General features: G+C 38.9%; 9 protein-coding genes across 9 annotated transcripts; 2 read left to right on the top strand and 7 right to left on the bottom strand.

Annotated features, from left to right (window-relative positions):
• The first annotated feature begins 1,930 nt into the window (after window positions 1-1,930).
• LOC149895921 (histone H4) lies at window positions 1,931-2,547 on the top strand. Its single transcript, XM_090118148.1, has one exon. The coding sequence runs from the start codon at window positions 1,986-1,988 to the stop codon at window positions 2,295-2,297; it is 312 nt and encodes a 103-aa protein (XP_089974274.1). The 5' UTR covers window positions 1,931-1,985; the 3' UTR covers window positions 2,298-2,547.
• A 408-nt stretch (window positions 2,548-2,955) lies between these two features.
• On the bottom strand, window positions 2,956-3,751 carry LOC149895920 (histone H3). Its single transcript, XM_090118010.1, has one exon. It carries the CDS (start codon window positions 3,662-3,664, stop codon window positions 3,254-3,256), a length of 411 nt encoding a protein of 136 aa, XP_089974136.1. The 5' UTR covers window positions 3,665-3,751; the 3' UTR covers window positions 2,956-3,253.
• A 2,555-nt stretch (window positions 3,752-6,306) lies between these two features.
• LOC149895919 (histone H2B) lies at window positions 6,307-7,196 on the bottom strand. The gene has a single exon (XM_090118125.1). It carries the CDS (start codon window positions 7,164-7,166, stop codon window positions 6,792-6,794), a length of 375 nt encoding a protein of 124 aa, XP_089974251.1. The 5' UTR covers window positions 7,167-7,196; the 3' UTR covers window positions 6,307-6,791.
• Window positions 7,197-8,445: 1,249 nt separating this feature from the next.
• LOC149895918 (histone H2A) lies at window positions 8,446-9,297 on the bottom strand. The gene has a single exon (XM_090117984.1). It carries the CDS (start codon window positions 9,152-9,154, stop codon window positions 8,780-8,782), a length of 375 nt encoding a protein of 124 aa, XP_089974110.1. The 5' UTR covers window positions 9,155-9,297; the 3' UTR covers window positions 8,446-8,779.
• Window positions 9,298-10,653: 1,356 nt separating this feature from the next.
• On the bottom strand, window positions 10,654-11,575 carry LOC149895917 (uncharacterized). Its single transcript, XM_090118052.1, has one exon. The coding sequence runs from the start codon at window positions 11,509-11,511 to the stop codon at window positions 10,681-10,683; it is 831 nt and encodes a 276-aa protein (XP_089974178.1). The 5' UTR covers window positions 11,512-11,575; the 3' UTR covers window positions 10,654-10,680.
• Window positions 11,576-13,604: 2,029 nt separating this feature from the next.
• LOC149895916 (histone H4) lies at window positions 13,605-14,221 on the top strand. The gene has a single exon (XM_090118134.1). The coding sequence runs from the start codon at window positions 13,660-13,662 to the stop codon at window positions 13,969-13,971; it is 312 nt and encodes a 103-aa protein (XP_089974260.1). The 5' UTR covers window positions 13,605-13,659; the 3' UTR covers window positions 13,972-14,221.
• A 408-nt stretch (window positions 14,222-14,629) lies between these two features.
• LOC149895915 (histone H3) lies at window positions 14,630-15,425 on the bottom strand. The gene has a single exon (XM_090118011.1). It carries the CDS (start codon window positions 15,336-15,338, stop codon window positions 14,928-14,930), a length of 411 nt encoding a protein of 136 aa, XP_089974137.1. The 5' UTR covers window positions 15,339-15,425; the 3' UTR covers window positions 14,630-14,927.
• Window positions 15,426-17,980: 2,555 nt separating this feature from the next.
• On the bottom strand, window positions 17,981-18,870 carry LOC149895914 (histone H2B). Its single transcript, XM_090118126.1, has one exon. It carries the CDS (start codon window positions 18,838-18,840, stop codon window positions 18,466-18,468), a length of 375 nt encoding a protein of 124 aa, XP_089974252.1. The 5' UTR covers window positions 18,841-18,870; the 3' UTR covers window positions 17,981-18,465.
• A 1,249-nt stretch (window positions 18,871-20,119) lies between these two features.
• Window positions 20,120-20,971, bottom strand: LOC149895913 (histone H2A). Its single transcript, XM_090117982.1, has one exon. It carries the CDS (start codon window positions 20,826-20,828, stop codon window positions 20,454-20,456), a length of 375 nt encoding a protein of 124 aa, XP_089974108.1. The 5' UTR covers window positions 20,829-20,971; the 3' UTR covers window positions 20,120-20,453.
• Window positions 20,972-21,214: the final 243 nt, after the last annotated feature.

Below are 21,214 nucleotides of genomic sequence, written 5' to 3'. Positions count from 1 at the left end.
TTTTCTCGCGGTCGCGCTTGAAACTTTTCACTAACATGCCTCCGTTCGAACGTATATTTTACGTGAAATTAACGTTTAAAAGTATACGTTTCACATGTTTCTCGTCCCTTTTGAGATCGGCCCTCGTAGTGTGCAAGCCCGCGCGACGCTCGAGGAGCGCATCGATAGCGATGGACGTTTAAATTTTGCCAAGGGCTATCCGCGTGCGCGGTGTCAACTTTAAAATTATCATTTCACCTGTAATTAAACCGATTGTCGTTTCGAAAAAGGCTCTCTCAATACACTGATATACAGACGTTAAGGTGAAACTATTCGTAATCGCCATATAATATGTTTGCGATGGTTTTTAGGGGGATGAATGTGACCTGTTGTAGAACAGCATAACGCAAACGACGACCGCGCGGCCGGCTACACACACAGTTCGGCGATCGGTCGAATATGTTTAACGTCCTTTAAATACAAAAATAATAACAATACGAATGTGCCACAATAACGAAATGACAATATTATAAATAAATGTCACATATTTGTCACAATATTATATTCACAGTCACAGGTACTAACAGCTAGTAGGTACATAGTACGCACACCACACCGCAACGCCCGCACGTTTTAATATTGTCAAAATATTATATAGGCCGCGCGAGAACGAGACTACGATTCACAATTGCGTATTTATTATAATATTATTATTGTGTTAACTTAATATCGTCGCATAATAACGCATAATAAGCAATACCTAAATAATAGACAGAGGAGTAGTAACAATATTATGACGAATCGATAATAACACGAATGTAGGTAGTTAATTAATAGTTTATTATTTACCTAATCATTAAGTTACTTATATATATCATCATCATCAACTGCAATTACGATTAATTCAATAGCGACAATGACGTATCCATGTTTTGATGAATTATTATATTGTCGTACCGTTGTAGATTCCTTAAATCTTCGTAATGCACCTGAGCGCAGTAAACATCGATTAAAGTGAAGCATTCGATTCTAGATGTCAGATTTCGATTTTTAGAGTAACGTCTCTGGTATTTATTATGTTTAGAATGGTTTATCAGTAAAATAAAATGAAATCTTAAAAAAAATTACTTTTATCGGTCATTATTATTATAATTAATATTATGTAGTCGTAATTGAAAAAAGTTAAGCAAATGTGCAGTTCTAACAAAACGAAATATCTTGTTATTCTATGTCGTCGTTACTAGGTTACGTTGTTGAATTTTGTTGAACTGTCAAATGTTGCCTATTTTAAAATGGCTCTACTATACTTAATAACTACGAGGGATCTATATTTATAGATAGAGAGTTGGTTAATAATAATTACTTATTTAATTTGCTGTGTCGACTTTTATTTATTTTTTCAACAGGATAAAACCTATCCTATGTGTTAATCCAAGTTCATTGTAATCAGTTCAGTAATATTTGCGTGAAATAGTAACATTTATAATATTAGAAGGATAATGATAACAACACAAGTAAGTTAATTAAGTAATGACGATATATTATATACATTTCAAAAAATTTCAAGCTACTTATTTATATAATAATTCACAAAAATTACATTAATATGAAATTTGACACATGCCATACCTACCCTGTTAATGTCTAGTGTAAATGTGATAGTATTTTTATTTTTTATTCCTCCGTATGTATGACGTCATCATCACATTTATCGTTTTTTTTTTTTATTTAATTTCTCTTAAGGGGACTGCGTATAGAACACCACCAGAAACAACGCACAAGCGACAACTGAACAAATAACAGCCCCACAGTTGTGGGGTTAACCCAGGGACCCTCCCGTAGTGGCGGGAGGCGAGAGACACCAGAGTTGGGGGGCGTAGCCCCGGTACTCTTTCCCCTCACCAGTGATGGTGGGAGCGAAGACCCCGAAGGCGAAGCGCACAAGCTTTCGGGCACGCAGCGAGTAAGCAAGTAAACGAGTAGAATAACGCAAGACAGTCGGCGATATGACAGGCCGCGGTAAAGGAGGCAAGGGGCTCGGAAAAGGTGGCGCTAAGCGGCACAGGAAGGTGCTCCGTGACAACATCCAGGGTATCACGAAGCCCGCGATCCGTCGTCTCGCTCGCAGGGGTGGCGTCAAGCGTATATCCGGTTTGATATACGAAGAGACGCGCGGCGTTCTCAAGGTATTCCTCGAGAACGTGATCCGTGACGCCGTCACTTACACCGAGCACGCAAAGAGGAAGACCGTCACCGCAATGGACGTCGTGTACGCGCTGAAACGTCAGGGACGTACCCTCTACGGATTCGGCGGTTAATTAATTGTGTTACTTCAAAGATCGTCCGTCCGTTCGTACGTACGTCAATAATTCTTCCATGCAATCGATTCGGCCTTTTAATAATTATTATTCTTGGTACGAATAAAGATGGGCGTACGACCACCACGGCGATGATTTTGAAACAAACAAATTAACAACAAAAAGGCCCTTTTCAGGGCCGCATACGATTCATTAATTCCACAATATTATATATTATTGTATTATGGATATGTTTCCCCACGCGCGCAAAACTACAACACTCACTATCATTTCACTTGTACTCTATTATCTCTCTATTATTATGTGTGCTAAATTTCATTGTAATCGGTTCAACACATACATACATACGTCCATCCATCAACAACTTTCGCATTTATAATCTTCTTATATATAAAAATGAATCGCAAAATGTGTTGGTAAGCGCATAACTCGAAAACGGCTGAACCGATTTCGATAATTCTTTTTTTATTATATTCCTGGAAGTACGAGGATGGTTTTTATGTAGAGAAAACGTAAACATGTACCACGGGCGAAGCCGGGGCGGACCGCTAGTATTAAATAAAACTATTTCATAAGAAGAATTTAAAGTTAATGGCTACTGAATGATTACATTACTAAAATCTAAAATTCATCAGGTAGGTAAGTTTTCTGTTTATAATAGTAATATAATAATATTAATACATTTTATCATTCTCATAACAATATTATCATTATATTATTAGATATTTCGTTGTATGTTTCCGTTACTGCACAGTGGAAAACGTTTATAGTTAGGTTAGGTACCTACTATTAAAATGAATCACGTGCGGCCCTGAAAAGGGCCTTTTTTTTTTAACATTCGATGTCCGATGACGTGTCCTCTGTGCTATGTCATGTTATGTTATGTTATTTCATATTGAAACCACACACCACACGACACGACACGAGACACGAACAATGCAAACAACAAACGGATCTTAGGCGCGTTCACCACGGATACGGCGGGCCAATTGAATGTCCTTTGGCATAATGGTCACTCTCTTAGCGTGTATAGCGCACAGATTGGTGTCTTCAAATAGACCTACGAGGTACGCTTCGCTCGCCTCCTGCAGGGCCATGACGGCCGAGCTCTGGAAGCGGAGGTCGGTCTTGAAGTCCTGCGCTATCTCACGAACGAGACGTTGGAACGGCAACTTGCGGATCAGTAGCTCAGTGCTCTTCTGGTAGCGACGAATCTCACGCAGAGCAACCGTGCCGGGCCTGTAGCGATGGGGCTTCTTCACGCCACCGGTTGCGGGCGCACTCTTGCGGGCCGCTTTGGTGGCGAGCTGCTTCCTCGGCGCCTTTCCACCGGTGGACTTGCGAGCGGTCTGCTTTGTGCGAGCCATTGTGACCGGGGGGCTTGTTCGAAATTCGAATTCACTATATTTATTATAGAGAAATAAAACAACAAATACGACCGCACGGAGAAGTGGTTGCGCTTCGAATGAATACGAAAACGGGTACGACGCCGTTTTTATAAACACATTAGGTACACTCGTCTCCGTTTCGTTATTCATCGTAGTCGAGTGCGAGAGAGACATCGATAAGTAACCGTTCGCGCGGTGTGTATGTCGAGAAAAGAGAGATAAAATAATAATAATCAAAGTTTTGTGTTGGATTTGCACGATTCCTGATGCAAAATTAACTACTCGAACTCGAAAACAAAAAAAAAAAACGATCTTCAATGTGCAATGTGCAATCTGCACTGTCATAATATTGTCAATGTCATACACAGCCCATGTCATAATATTGTTATGTTCGTCATTATGGTATGGTCGTACTGGATCTATTCATTAAATTTACATGTACCTTATCCAAAATGGATGGAAATTATTCTACTTTTTTATTTTACTTCATACATACTCTACATAGGTGCAAAGTTTCATAAAAATGCGTTCAAAAATAAAATATGTCTTGGTTATTGCTTGATTACAAGATTAAAGAATTATTATTTTCTACTTTTTAGTGGTATGTATCTAACTTGAAAGCGTGTTTTTTAGTTTTTCAAACTATATTTATTTTACTTCATACTCTACATAGGTATTTTCGTATACCAAAACAAAACAGCACTAAAAAAAAAAAAAAAAAATACCAACAAATACATAATACGTTCATAATATACCTAACTAGAAATTCGCCGCGGCCTCGTTCGGTTGCAAATTTTATGAACATTTAAAAATTATATCTATTAAAATAAACCGCATCAAAATCCGTTGCGCCGTTTTTGAGATCTCGAGTAATCTTCAACTTGATTATTCCATAAGAAAGGAAAATTTCTATAAGACAGGAGAATTTTTATAAGTCCGGAAAATTTCTATAAGTCAGGAACATTTATATAAGCCAGGAAAATTTCTATACGTCAGGAAAAATTTCTATAAGGTGGAAAAGGATAGGTTAGGTTAGGTTAGGTTACGTTAGGTTACGTTAGGTTAGGTTAGGTTAGGTTAGGTTAGGTTAGGTTAGGTTAGGTTAGGTTAGGTTAGGTTAGGTTAGGTTAGGTTAGGTTAGGTTAGGTTAGGTTAGGTTAGGTTAGGTTAGGTTAGGTTAGGTTAGGTTAGGTTAGGAGAGGTTAGGTTAGGTTAGGTTAGGTTAGGTTAGGTTAGGTTAGGAGAGGTTAGGTTAGGTTAGGTTAGGAGAGGTTAGGTTAGGTTAGGTTAGGTTAGGTTAGGTTAGGTTAGGTTACGTTAGGTTAGGTTACGTTAGGTTACGTTAGGTTACGTTAGGTTAGGAGAGGTTAGGTTACGTTAGGTTAGGTTAGGTTAGGTTAGGTTACGTTAGGTTACGTTAGGTTACGTTAGGTTAGGAGAGGTTAGGTTAGGTTAGGTTAGGTTAGGTTAGGTTACGTTAGGTTAGGTTAGGTTAGGTTAGGTTACGTTAGGTTACGTTAGGTTAGGTTAGGTTAGGTTACGTTAGGTTAGGTTAGGTTAGGTTAGGTTAGGTTAGGTTAGGTTAGGTTAGGAGAGGTTAGGTTAGGTTAGGTTAGGTTAGGTTAGGTTAGGTTAGGTTAGGTTAGGTTAGGTTGGGTTAGGTTGGGTTAGGTTAGGAGAGGTTAGGTTAGGTTAGGAGAGGTTAGGTTAGGTTAGGTTAGGTTAGGTTAGGAAAAATTTTCTCAGTCCGGAAAATTTCCATACACCAGGAAAATTTCTATACGTCCGGAAAAATACTACTGAACCGATTACAATGAAATTTAGCACACATATAGAAGGTAACTTGGATTAACACATAGGGTAGGTTTTATCCCGGAAATCCCGCGGGAACGGGAACTATGCGGGTTTTCCTTTGAAAACGCGGGCGAAGCCGCGGGCGGAAATCTAGTACAAAATATTAATTTACCAAAACTATTGCAAAACACAAAACTATATAAATATAACAGAAAATCGGTTTGAATGTCTGTCCGTGTGTGCTATATTCCCTATATAAATTTGTATAATTAAAACTAGAGAACCGATTTTGATGCGGTTTATTTCAATAGATAGGCTGCATCTCGAGGAAGCTTTTAGTATATATAATTTGTTACGTTCTGAACAATGCAGGCACAGCCGCGGGCGATAACTAATCAATCTACCATTTATTTGTTAAACAGTTATTAAAAAAAAAATAACTTCAAATTAACTGTACAAGTTTAATTATTTCTCCATTTAATAATTAATATTATTAATTTTTTGTTGTATATCAATTAAATTTACGTTTTGACATAAGGCTGAGGTAAAATAACAGTACAGACTACAGTCGAATTGGGAATCATCAAGGAGGATTTTATTTAATATCTTAACTTAATTAAAGATATGAAACCTTATTTGTGTTAAACTTTTTTATTTTTTTAAATTGACACCAATAAATCAAACTGACGATGTCTGTCAAAATAAATATAATATTGATTCAAAGATAGTACATGAAATCGCATTGCGTTGTTATATTAATATATAAGTAATAAAATGGTTGTGAGTGAAAAAAAATTATGTAACATGTATAAAAATATCGAGCCAAATCATGATGGTATATAATTTATTATGAATTTGTTTTTATTTGTCATCATCAAAACTACTGGACCGATTTTGATGAAATTTGGCACAGGCAATCTTTAGACGCTGAGAAAGAACATACATAGGCTACTTTTTATTATTGCGAAATAATATGTACCACGGGCGAAGCCCTAGTTTGTAAATAAAATAAAATAAATCATACCCACAAAATATGACCAACGTTAATAATTATTGTTGAACGTATAATTCGAAATTCGAATTTCAAAATTACAACTTTAGGTTTTTTTTTTCTCACTGCTGTTGTTCGTGTTGGAGAAACGTATTTTTGGCGTGTACACACACACACAATTCATTCATGAAATATATTGTGGCCCTGAAAAGGGCCGTTGTTGTTTTGATAGTATATAATAATAATAAACACAAAACGCGAGCGAGCGGGCGTTCGATAAGTCGAACACGCCACGCCGTTGTCCCGACGACCGCTCACCGCTCACTTGGAGCTCGTGTACTTGGTGACAGCCTTTGTGCCCTCGCTGACCGCGTGCTTGGCGAGCTCGCCGGGCAGCAGCAGCCGCACGGAGGTTTGCACCTCTCGCGACGTGATGGTCGACCGCTTGTTGTAGTGAGCGAGCCGGGACGCCTCCGCGGCGATGCGCTCGAAAATGTCGTTCACGAACGAGTTCATGATGGACATGGCCTTCGAGGAGATACCGGTGTCGGGGTGGACCTGCTTGAGCACCTTGTAAATGTAAATGGCGTAGCTCTCCTTCCTCTTGTGCTTCTTCTTTTTCTTGTCAGACTTGGAGATGTTCTTCTGCGCTTTTCCGGACTTCTTGGCGGCCTTTCCACTCGTTTTTGGCGGCATGTTGCTTGTTGTAGTATAAGTACAATCAATTGAAACTGTATATTCCAAATTTTTTCCGTTTCTGTATAAAACCGGTCCAGATCGCGCCACACGGCGTTACGGCCGTCGGTTAGTAATGCGAGCTAGCACTTTTGGTTATCGGCCAATACCGTGGAGCGTAAGCGTCCCCTCCACACAGTGGGCGGTGAACATGCGGTGAATCATTTAGATGTTTACATTTGGCATTTTATTTTTTTTTTAAATCACATAAGGCTAAGGTAAAATAACAGTACAGACTACAGTCGAATTGGGAATCATCAAGGAGGGTTTTATTTTAAAATATGTATCTTAATTAAAGATAATATATGAAACCTTATTTGTGTTAAACTTTTTTATTTTTTTTAATTGACACCAATAAATCAAACTGACGATGTCTGTCAAAATAAATATAATATTGATATTATAATATTGATTGATTGAAATTTGGTATAGAGATATTTTGATACCCGAGAAAGGACATAAGATAGGTTTTATCCCGGAAATCCTACGGGAAAGGGTTTTTCTTTAAATAAATCAAATTTTACTTGATTTAATATTTATTTAAATTTCCAGCTTACACAATACGAAGTATGAAAACAGTTGCTCGCCTCCCTACTTTCAATATTCCAAGTTTCCCGCTTGACGAAAACGAAGTGACTTGCGCAATCATCTAGAAAACACAATATAGGTATTGTCCTCTGCAGAAAGGAGAAATAGTCCAGTATCAGCTTCGAATACGTACATCGAGCAGATATTTGTCACAATAGTAAGATTCAATTTACATAATTTATCTTAATCTTCAGGATAGGAAAACAATCATATTATAAAGCTGAAGAGTTTGTTTGTTTATTTGAACACGCTAATCTCAGGAACTACTAATCGAATTTCAGAAATTATTTCGGTGTTAGATAGCCCATTTATCGAGGAAGGCTATAGGCTATAATATAATATAATCACGCTAAGACCAATAGGAGCGGAGCAATGCGGGTGAAACCGCGGGGCACAGCTAGTTATTATAATATATATTACAAACAAACATAAAATGAAACGGAACGGATTTTGATGCGTTCAACAAGAAGGGGTTTATTATAAACTAAACAATTAAACATCTATAATAATTATTATGTATAATTCTTATCTACATAATATATCCTAATATTATAAAGCTGAAGAGTTTGTTTGTTTGTTTGAACGCGCTAATCTCAGGAACTACTGATCAAATACAAAAATGCCATTATAAATTAAATTAAAAAGACTCAAATGAATGTTACTTTTTTTAATACGGGTACGGTTCTAGGGTTAAAGGCTATATTATAATATAATATTAAATGCGGGTGAAACCGCGGAGCGCAGCTAGTTTATTGTACATAGATTAATATTATTCATGTTCTGGTGTACGTGTCAAATGGTAAACGATCACTGAAGAGATGAGAGTTTAGGCTGCTAGAAACTCTATCTATCGTTGTTGTCAAGACATATATTGCGGCCCTGAAAAGGGCCTTTTGAACAATTCATAATAATATTATGATGAACATACATAAAAATATGTAATTGTATCGTTATTGGTAAATGCAATGCAATGCAATGCAATCCAATTAGGCCTTCTTCTCCGTCTTCTTGGGCAGCAGCACAGCCTGAATGTTAGGCAATACACCGCCCTGTGCTATGGTCACGCCGGAGAGGAGCTTGTTCAGCTCTTCGTCGTTACGTATGGCCAATTGCAGATGTCTCGGAATAATTCTAGTCTTCTTGTTGTCGCGCGCCGCGTTGCCGGCCAACTCGAGAACTTCAGCCGCCAGGTACTCCATCACGGCCGCCAGGTAGACCGGGGCACCGGCGCCCACGCGCTCCGCGTAATTGCCCTTCCTGAGCAATCTGTGAATACGGCCGACGGGGAACTGCAGACCGGCACGGTTGGAACGTGACTTTGCCTTCCCCTTCACTTTACCGCCTTTACCGCGTCCAGACATTATTTACGGTTTTCTTCTTTGACAGTATAATAAACGAAAAACTGATACGTACAACGATACGCGCCGATCACTAAAGTATGTTTTTTTTAAACATTACCATCGGATTTAATATATATTGTACCGTGTACGGCTACGCGTCCTAGTGATTGCGGTGGGCATGACGCCGTGAAATGCGAGCGAACACAAACGACGAGCGATGCGCAGTGAACACGACCGTGTCAAATAATAATAATATATTGTTATGTACAATATAATATTTTATTTATTTACAAAATGTTAATTTTTTTTTTCGCATTTCACACACAAACAATATTTAAGCATCTTTTAATTAATATTATTTTTTTTTTTGATTCGGTGTACAGCATCCCCAAATATTATTATTACTCATATTATATAAAAATGAATCGCAAAATGTGTTGGTAAGCGCATAACTCGGGAACGGCTGAACCGATTTCGATAATTCTTTTTTTTTTTTATTATATTCCTTGAAGTACGAGGATGGTTTTTATGTAGAGAAAACGTAAATATGTACCTACCACGGGCGAAGCCGGGGCGGACCGCTAGTTACTCATAATAATAACGATTAGTTGATTGTTTTTAAAGTAACTTGTCAGGTGACAGAAACAGACTGTGTTGTCTAGACAACCATCAATAATTAGGTATTAATAATAATTATTCATAGCAGTAGGTATGTATAGATTTTAGAGAGTAGGTATTTAGTAAGTTTCGGTAAAATGTACTATCGGGAGTCGGGCGTCGGGCGGGCGGTCGGTCGGGCGGCGTGCGCTGGTGTGGGGCGGGCGGGCGGTGTCTGTGCTGTGTCTGTGTCTGTGTCTGTGTCTGTCTGTGTGGTAGCGTGTTGCAGTGTGCGATGAATAGTTACATAATATTTTATTTTGCAAGTTGAAGGTAAAAAGTAACGTGTGTGTTTACCGTACGTATTACGTAGGTATATTTTGATGTTTTTTTTTATTTATTCCTTATTTCATTGCGCGTCGACGGAGCCCCGCTTCGCGGGGCTCCTATTTCTGTGTAGTTTTTTTTTAAGAAACCTAACCTAACCTAACCTAACCTAAACCTAAACCTAAACCTAAACCTAACCTAACGTAAAGCTGTAGATTAGTTAGTAGTAGATTTGATTTTCTTGTTGTTATTATATTGTGCATGCATGTTGCTAGTTGCTACTATAATATATTATGATGTTACATAACTATTATGTAATTTGTAAAATTGTAATAATTGTAGTTTTATTGTGTAGGTACCTACAAGTTGCTTGTTCGTCCTCGCAAATTGGAAGGAAACGTTAACGTTCGTAGTGAGTGCGCATTCGAAAATATATGTTAGCCCTGAGAAGGGCTTTTTGGCGATAGATAATATATAATATGTATCTATTTTGCTGAGACTTGTGCCCGATGCACTCGCCGTCGCCGCTGCACTGCATAACCAGTTCCAACCTTAACCTTCCTCGAAGTCGAATTAGGTTGCGCTTGCGCTTGCGATTGATCGATTGCACGCACACCACACGTTCACTTCTTGGACGCGGCCGAGGCTTTCTTGGCGGTGGCCGCTTTGGATTTTGGCGTTGCCGCTTTCTTCGGTTTCGGTGCCTTCGGCTTCTTCGTCGGCGGTTTGGCACTCCTCTTAGCCTTCGGCGCGGCGGCCGACGCTGCTGCGGCGGGTTTTGCGGCCGCCTTGCCCGCAGCCGGCGCCTTCTTGGCGGCCGCGGCGGGCTTCTTTCTGCCTGCAGCTACTTTCTTGTCTTTCACCGCTGACGCTTTCGACTTGGACGGCGAGGACGACGAGTCTGCGGCCGCTGCTGCGGCGGCGGCTGCCGCCGCCTTCTTGGACCTGCTGCCTGCGTTGACGGCCGTCTTTTTGGCGGCCGCTTGCGCCTTGCCACCGCCGCCAGATTTGCGCACCTTGACGGCCGCCGCCGCTCCGGAGCCCTTGCCGGCGGCTCCGCTCGACGGAGAGGTCTTCTTCTTGGCCGCGGAGGACTTTGACTCCAGTTTGAACGAGCCAGATGCGCCCTTGCCCTTCGTCTGAACGAGCGTGCCGGATTCGACGGCGCCCTTGAGATATCTCCTAATGAACGGCGCCAGTTTATCCGCGTCCACCTTGTACGTGGCCGATATGTACTTCTTGATCGCCTGCAGGGAAGAGCCGCTACGCTCTTTGAGATCGCTGATAGCAGTGTTCACCATTTCCGACGTCTTCGGGTGCGCCAATCTTGCTTTGGCCGCTTTCTTGGCTCCTCCCGACGCCGCTGCTGCTGCTGCTGCTGCTGCTTTGGGCGCTTTCTTCGCGGGCGTCGACGCTGGCGCCGGAGTTTCAGTTTCGACTGCGGTGTCTGCCATTTTTGTTAATTAAAATTCAACTTTACGTCGACAATAGTATGTAATAATAATTAGTCTAAATAAGTAGTACTTAGTAGGTTTCACTGTATTCGACGTACGGTGTCGCTAGTGTAGGAATCGAATGGACGGTTTACCTCACGGGGAACCGTGCAATCGAGATACGTTTTCTCGCGGTCGCGCTTGAAACTTTTCACTAACATGCCTCCGTTCGAACGTATATTTTACGTGAAATTAACGTTTAAAAGTATACGTTTCACATGTTTCTCGTCCCTTTTGAGATCGGCCCTCGTAGTGTGCAAGCCCGCGCGACGCTCGAGGAGCGCATCGATAGCGATGGACGTTTAAATTTTGCCAAGGGCTATCCGCGTGCGCGGTGTCAACTTTAAAATTATCATTTCACCTGTAATTAAACCGATTGTCGTTTCGAAAAAGGCTCTCTCAATACACTGATATACAGACGTTAAGGTGAAACTATTCGTAATCGCCATATAATATGTTTGCGATGGTTTTTAGGGGGATGAATGTGACCTGTTGTAGAACAGCATAACGCAAACGACGACCGCGCGGCCGGCTACACACACAGTTCGGCGATCGGTCGAATATGTTTAACGTCCTTTAAATACAAAAATAATAACAATACGAATGTGCCACAATAACGAAATGACAATATTATAAATAAATGTCACATATTTGTCACAATATTATATTCACAGTCACAGGTACTAACAGCTAGTAGGTACATAGTACGCACACCACACCGCAACGCCCGCACGTTTTAATATTGTCAAAATATTATATAGGCCGCGCGAGAACGAGACTACGATTCACAATTGCGTATTTATTATAATATTATTATTGTGTTAACTTAATATCGTCGCATAATAACGCATAATAAGCAATACCTAAATAATAGACAGAGGAGTAGTAACAATATTATGACGAATCGATAATAACACGAATGTAGGTAGTTAATTAATAGTTTATTATTTACCTAATCATTAAGTTACTTATATATATCATCATCATCAACTGCAATTACGATTAATTCAATAGCGACAATGACGTATCCATGTTTTGATGAATTATTATATTGTCGTACCGTTGTAGATTCCTTAAATCTTCGTAATGCACCTGAGCGCAGTAAACATCGATTAAAGTGAAGCATTCGATTCTAGATGTCAGATTTCGATTTTTAGAGTAACGTCTCTGGTATTTATTATGTTTAGAATGGTTTATCAGTAAAATAAAATGAAATCTTAAAAAAAATTACTTTTATCGGTCATTATTATTATAATTAATATTATGTAGTCGTAATTGAAAAAAGTTAAGCAAATGTGCAGTTCTAACAAAACGAAATATCTTGTTATTCTATGTCGTCGTTACTAGGTTACGTTGTTGAATTTTGTTGAACTGTCAAATGTTGCCTATTTTAAAATGGCTCTACTATACTTAATAACTACGAGGGATCTATATTTATAGATAGAGAGTTGGTTAATAATAATTACTTATTTAATTTGCTGTGTCGACTTTTATTTATTTTTTCAACAGGATAAAACCTATCCTATGTGTTAATCCAAGTTCATTGTAATCAGTTCAGTAATATTTGCGTGAAATAGTAACATTTATAATATTAGAAGGATAATGATAACAACACAAGTAAGTTAATTAAGTAATGACGATATATTATATACATTTCAAAAAATTTCAAGCTACTTATTTATATAATAATTCACAAAAATTACATTAATATGAAATTTGACACATGCCATACCTACCCTGTTAATGTCTAGTGTAAATGTGATAGTATTTTTATTTTTTATTCCTCCGTATGTATGACGTCATCATCACATTTATCGTTTTTTTTTTTTATTTAATTTCTCTTAAAATATGCGATTAAAAAATGAAATGTTGTCAATTATTGTGATTGAGTTATTTATTATTATTATTATTCAAAGATTATTAACGCAGTCCCTCGATATGCACGATATATCTATCCGTCTCCGTCGCTCGTCGAGGGCGAGCCGACCGAAACGCGTGTATAATGTGTGTGTATAAAAGTCGACATGAAATGGCGCGAAGCGCACAAGCTTTCGGGCACGCAGCGAGTAAGCAAGTAAACGAGTAGAATAACGCAAGACAGTCGGCGATATGACAGGCCGCGGTAAAGGAGGCAAGGGGCTCGGAAAAGGTGGCGCTAAGCGGCACAGGAAGGTGCTCCGTGACAACATCCAGGGTATCACGAAGCCCGCGATCCGTCGTCTCGCTCGCAGGGGTGGCGTCAAGCGTATATCCGGTTTGATATACGAAGAGACGCGCGGCGTTCTCAAGGTATTCCTCGAGAACGTGATCCGTGACGCCGTCACTTACACCGAGCACGCAAAGAGGAAGACCGTCACCGCAATGGACGTCGTGTACGCGCTGAAACGTCAGGGACGTACCCTCTACGGATTCGGCGGTTAATTAATTGTGTTACTTCAAAGATCGTCCGTCCGTTCGTACGTACGTCAATAATTCTTCCATGCAATCGATTCGGCCTTTTAATAATTATTATTCTTGGTACGAATAAAGATGGGCGTACGACCACCACGGCGATGATTTTGAAACAAACAAATTAACAACAAAAAGGCCCTTTTCAGGGCCGCATACGATTCATTAATTCCACAATATTATATATTATTGTATTATGGATATGTTTCCCCACGCGCGCAAAACTACAACACTCACTATCATTTCACTTGTACTCTATTATCTCTCTATTATTATGTGTGCTAAATTTCATTGTAATCGGTTCAACACATACATACATACGTCCATCCATCAACAACTTTCGCATTTATAATCTTCTTATATATAAAAATGAATCGCAAAATGTGTTGGTAAGCGCATAACTCGAAAACGGCTGAACCGATTTCGATAATTCTTTTTTTATTATATTCCTGGAAGTACGAGGATGGTTTTTATGTAGAGAAAACGTAAACATGTACCACGGGCGAAGCCGGGGCGGACCGCTAGTATTAAATAAAACTATTTCATAAGAAGAATTTAAAGTTAATGGCTACTGAATGATTACATTACTAAAATCTAAAATTCATCAGGTAGGTAAGTTTTCTGTTTATAATAGTAATATAATAATATTAATACATTTTATCATTCTCATAACAATATTATCATTATATTATTAGATATTTCGTTGTATGTTTCCGTTACTGCACAGTGGAAAACGTTTATAGTTAGGTTAGGTACCTACTATTAAAATGAATCACGTGCGGCCCTGAAAAGGGCCTTTTTTTTTTAACATTCGATGTCCGATGACGTGTCCTCTGTGCTATGTCATGTTATGTTATGTTATTTCATATTGAAACCACACACCACACGACACGACACGAGACACGAACAATGCAAACAACAAACGGATCTTAGGCGCGTTCACCACGGATACGGCGGGCCAATTGAATGTCCTTTGGCATAATGGTCACTCTCTTAGCGTGTATAGCGCACAGATTGGTGTCTTCAAATAGACCTACGAGGTACGCTTCGCTCGCCTCCTGCAGGGCCATGACGGCCGAGCTCTGGAAGCGGAGGTCGGTCTTGAAGTCCTGCGCTATCTCACGAACGAGACGTTGGAACGGCAACTTGCGGATCAGTAGCTCAGTGCTCTTCTGGTAGCGACGAATCTCACGCAGAGCAACCGTGCCGGGCCTGTAGCGATGGGGCTTCTTCACGCCACCGGTTGCGGGCGCACTCTTGCGGGCCGCTTTGGTGGCGAGCTGCTTCCTCGGCGCCTTTCCACCGGTGGACTTGCGAGCGGTCTGCTTTGTGCGAGCCATTGTGACCGGGGGGCTTGTTCGAAATTCGAATTCACTATATTTATTATAGAGAAATAAAACAACAAATACGACCGCACGGAGAAGTGGTTGCGCTTCGAATGAATACGAAAACGGGTACGACGCCGTTTTTATAAACACATTAGGTACACTCGTCTCCGTTTCGTTATTCATCGTAGTCGAGTGCGAGAGAGACATCGATAAGTAACCGTTCGCGCGGTGTGTATGTCGAGAAAAGAGAGATAAAATAATAATAATCAAAGTTTTGTGTTGGATTTGCACGATTCCTGATGCAAAATTAACTACTCGAACTCGAAAACAAAAAAAAAAAACGATCTTCAATGTGCAATGTGCAATCTGCACTGTCATAATATTGTCAATGTCATACACAGCCCATGTCATAATATTGTTATGTTCGTCATTATGGTATGGTCGTACTGGATCTATTCATTAAATTTACATGTACCTTATCCAAAATGGATGGAAATTATTCTACTTTTTTATTTTACTTCATACATACTCTACATAGGTGCAAAGTTTCATAAAAATGCGTTCAAAAATAAAATATGTCTTGGTTATTGCTTGATTACAAGATTAAAGAATTATTATTTTCTACTTTTTAGTGGTATGTATCTAACTTGAAAGCGTGTTTTTTAGTTTTTCAAACTATATTTATTTTACTTCATACTCTACATAGGTATTTTCGTATACCAAAACAAAACAGCACTAAAAAAAAAAAAAAAAAATACCAACAAATACATAATACGTTCATAATATACCTAACTAGAAATTCGCCGCGGCCTCGTTCGGTTGCAAATTTTATGAACATTTAAAAATTATATCTATTAAAATAAACCGCATCAAAATCCGTTGCGCCGTTTTTGAGATCTCGAGTAATCTTCAACTTGATTATTCCATAAGAAAGGAAAATTTCTATAAGACAGGAGAATTTTTATAAGTCCGGAAAATTTCTATAAGTCAGGAACATTTATATAAGCCAGGAAAATTTCTATACGTCAGGAAAAATTTCTATAAGGTGGAAAAGGATAGGTTAGGTTAGGTTAGGTTACGTTAGGTTACGTTAGGTTAGGTTAGGTTAGGTTAGGTTAGGTTAGGTTAGGTTAGGTTAGGTTAGGTTAGGTTAGGTTAGGTTAGGTTAGGTTAGGTTAGGTTAGGTTAGGTTAGGTTAGGTTAGGTTAGGTTAGGTTAGGTTAGGTTAGGAGAGGTTAGGTTAGGTTAGGTTAGGTTAGGTTAGGTTAGGTTAGGAGAGGTTAGGTTAGGTTAGGTTAGGAGAGGTTAGGTTAGGTTAGGTTAGGTTAGGTTAGGTTAGGTTAGGTTACGTTAGGTTAGGTTACGTTAGGTTACGTTAGGTTACGTTAGGTTAGGAGAGGTTAGGTTACGTTAGGTTAGGTTAGGTTAGGTTAGGTTACGTTAGGTTACGTTAGGTTACGTTAGGTTAGGAGAGGTTAGGTTAGGTTAGGTTAGGTTAGGTTAGGTTACGTTAGGTTAGGTTAGGTTAGGTTAGGTTACGTTAGGTTACGTTAGGTTAGGTTAGGTTAGGTTACGTTAGGTTAGGTTAGGTTAGGTTAGGTTAGGTTAGGTTAGGTTAGGTTAGGAGAGGTTAGGTTAGGTTAGGTTAGGTTAGGTTAGGTTAGGTTAGGTTAGGTTAGGTTAGGTTGGGTTAGGTTGGGTTAGGTTAGGAGAGGTTAGGTTAGGTTAGGAGAGGTTAGGTTAGGTTAGGTTAGGTTAGGTTAGGAAAAATTTTCTCAGTCCGGAAAATTTCCATACACCAGGAAAATTTCTATACGTCCGGAAAAATACTACTGAACCGATTACAATGAAATTTAGCACACATATAGAAGGTAACTTGGATTAACACATAGGGTAGGTTTTATCCCGGAAATCCCGCGGGAACGGGAACTATGCGGGTTTTCCTTTGAAAACGCGGGCGAAGCCGCGGGCGGAAATCTAGTACAAAATATTAATTTACCAAAACTATTGCAAAACACAAAACTATATAAATATAACAGAAAATCGGTTTGAATGTCTGTCCGTGTGTGCTATATTCCCTATATAAATTTGTATAATTAAAACTAGAGAACCGATTTTGATGCGGTTTATTTCAATAGATAGGCTGCATCTCGAGGAAGCTTTTAGTATATATAATTTGTTACGTTCTGAACAATGCAGGCACAGCCGCGGGCGATAACTAATCAATCTACCATTTATTTGTTAAACAGTTATTAAAAAAAAAATAACTTCAAATTAACTGTACAAGTTTAATTATTTCTCCATTTAATAATTAATATTATTAATTTTTTGTTGTATATCAATTAAATTTACGTTTTGACATAAGGCTGAGGTAAAATAACAGTACAGACTACAGTCGAATTGGGAATCATCAAGGAGGATTTTATTTAATATCTTAACTTAATTAAAGATATGAAACCTTATTTGTGTTAAACTTTTTTATTTTTTTAAATTGACACCAATAAATCAAACTGACGATGTCTGTCAAAATAAATATAATATTGATTCAAAGATAGTACATGAAATCGCATTGCGTTGTTATATTAATATATAAGTAATAAAATGGTTGTGAGTGAAAAAAAATTATGTAACATGTATAAAAATATCGAGCCAAATCATGATGGTATATAATTTATTATGAATTTGTTTTTATTTGTCATCATCAAAACTACTGGACCGATTTTGATGAAATTTGGCACAGGCAATCTTTAGACGCTGAGAAAGAACATACATAGGCTACTTTTTATTATTGCGAAATAATATGTACCACGGGCGAAGCCCTAGTTTGTAAATAAAATAAAATAAATCATACCCACAAAATATGACCAACGTTAATAATTATTGTTGAACGTATAATTCGAAATTCGAATTTCAAAATTACAACTTTAGGTTTTTTTTTTCTCACTGCTGTTGTTCGTGTTGGAGAAACGTATTTTTGGCGTGTACACACACACACAATTCATTCATGAAATATATTGTGGCCCTGAAAAGGGCCGTTGTTGTTTTGATAGTATATAATAATAATAAACACAAAACGCGAGCGAGCGGGCGTTCGATAAGTCGAACACGCCACGCCGTTGTCCCGACGACCGCTCACCGCTCACTTGGAGCTCGTGTACTTGGTGACAGCCTTTGTGCCCTCGCTGACCGCGTGCTTGGCGAGCTCGCCGGGCAGCAGCAGCCGCACGGAGGTTTGCACCTCTCGCGACGTGATGGTCGACCGCTTGTTGTAGTGAGCGAGCCGGGACGCCTCCGCGGCGATGCGCTCGAAAATGTCGTTCACGAACGAGTTCATGATGGACATGGCCTTCGAGGAGATACCGGTGTCGGGGTGGACCTGCTTGAGCACCTTGTAAATGTAAATGGCGTAGCTCTCCTTCCTCTTGTGCTTCTTCTTTTTCTTGTCAGACTTGGAGATGTTCTTCTGCGCTTTTCCGGACTTCTTGGCGGCCTTTCCACTCGTTTTTGGCGGCATGTTGCTTGTTGTAGTATAAGTACAATCAATTGAAACTGTATATTCCAAATTTTTTCCGTTTCTGTATAAAACCGGTCCAGATCGCGCCACACGGCGTTACGGCCGTCGGTTAGTAATGCGAGCTAGCACTTTTGGTTATCGGCCAATACCGTGGAGCGTAAGCGTCCCCTCCACACAGTGGGCGGTGAACATGCGGTGAATCATTTAGATGTTTACATTTGGCATTTTATTTTTTTTTTAAATCACATAAGGCTAAGGTAAAATAACAGTACAGACTACAGTCGAATTGGGAATCATCAAGGAGGGTTTTATTTTAAAATATGTATCTTAATTAAAGATAATATATGAAACCTTATTTGTGTTAAACTTTTTTATTTTTTTTAATTGACACCAATAAATCAAACTGACGATGTCTGTCAAAATAAATATAATATTGATATTATAATATTGATTGATTGAAATTTGGTATAGAGATATTTTGATACCCGAGAAAGGACATAAGATAGGTTTTATCCCGGAAATCCTACGGGAAAGGGTTTTTCTTTAAATAAATCAAATTTTACTTGATTTAATATTTATTTAAATTTCCAGCTTACACAATACGAAGTATGAAAACAGTTGCTCGCCTCCCTACTTTCAATATTCCAAGTTTCCCGCTTGACGAAAACGAAGTGACTTGCGCAATCATCTAGAAAACACAATATAGGTATTGTCCTCTGCAGAAAGGAGAAATAGTCCAGTATCAGCTTCGAATACGTACATCGAGCAGATATTTGTCACAATAGTAAGATTCAATTTACATAATTTATCTTAATCTTCAGGATAGGAAAACAATCATATTATAAAGCTGAAGAGTTTGTTTGTTTATTTGAACACGCTAATCTCAGGAACTACTAATCGAATTTCAGAAATTATTTCGGTGTTAGATAGCCCATTTATCGAGGAAGGCTATAGGCTATAATATAATATAATCACGCTAAGACCAATAGGAGCGGAGCAATGCGGGTGAAACCGCGGGGCACAGCTAGTTATTATAATATATATTACAAACAAACATAAAATGAAACGGAACGGATTTTGATGCGTTCAACAAGAAGGGGTTTATTATAAACTAAACAATTAAACATCTATAATAATTATTATGTATAATTCTTATCTACATAATATATCCTAATATTATAAAGCTGAAGAGTTTGTTTGTTTGTTTGAACGCGCTAATCTCAGGAACTACTGATCAAATACAAAAATGCCATTATAAATTAAATTAAAAAGACTCAAATGAATGTTACTTTTTTTAATACGGGTACGGTTCTAGGGTTAAAGGCTATATTATAATATAATATTAAATGCGGGTGAAACCGCGGAGCGCAGCTAGTTTATTGTACATAGATTAATATTATTCATGTTCTGGTGTACGTGTCAAATGGTAAACGATCACTGAAGAGATGAGAGTTTAGGCTGCTAGAAACTCTATCTATCGTTGTTGTCAAGACATATATTGCGGCCCTGAAAAGGGCCTTTTGAACAATTCATAATAATATTATGATGAACATACATAAAAATATGTAATTGTATCGTTATTGGTAAATGCAATGCAATGCAATGCAATCCAATTAGGCCTTCTTCTCCGTCTTCTTGGGCAGCAGCACAGCCTGAATGTTAGGCAATACACCGCCCTGTGCTATGGTCACGCCGGAGAGGAGCTTGTTCAGCTCTTCGTCGTTACGTATGGCCAATTGCAGATGTCTCGGAATAATTCTAGTCTTCTTGTTGTCGCGCGCCGCGTTGCCGGCCAACTCGAGAACTTCAGCCGCCAGGTACTCCATCACGGCCGCCAGGTAGACCGGGGCACCGGCGCCCACGCGCTCCGCGTAATTGCCCTTCCTGAGCAATCTGTGAATACGGCCGACGGGGAACTGCAGACCGGCACGGTTGGAACGTGACTTTGCCTTCCCCTTCACTTTACCGCCTTTACCGCGTCCAGACATTATTTACGGTTTTCTTCTTTGACAGTATAATAAACGAAAAACTGATACGTACAACGATACGCGCCGATCACTAAAGTATGTTTTTTTTAAACATTACCATCGGATTTAATATATATTGTACCGTGTACGGCTACGCGTCCTAGTGATTGCGGTGGGCATGACGCCGTGAAATGCGAGCGAACACAAACGACGAGCGATGCGCAGTGAACACGACCGTGTCAAATAATAATAATATATTGTTATGTACAATATAATATTTTATTTATTTACAAAATGTTAATTTTTTTTTTCGCATTTCACACACAAACAATATTTAAGCATCTTTTAATTAATATTATTTTTTTTTTTGATTCGGTGTACAGCATCCCCAAATATTATTATTACTC

The sequence above is a fragment of the Colias eurytheme genome, chromosome 29 (genome assembly GCF_061535395.1).
Source record: "Colias eurytheme isolate Ceu_HAF_F1 chromosome 29, ilColEury1 Martin Lab GWU primary, whole genome shotgun sequence".
Classification (NCBI taxonomy): domain Eukaryota; kingdom Metazoa; phylum Arthropoda; class Insecta; order Lepidoptera; family Pieridae; genus Colias; species Colias eurytheme.
This window is presented reverse-complemented; position numbering and strand designations above follow the sequence as displayed.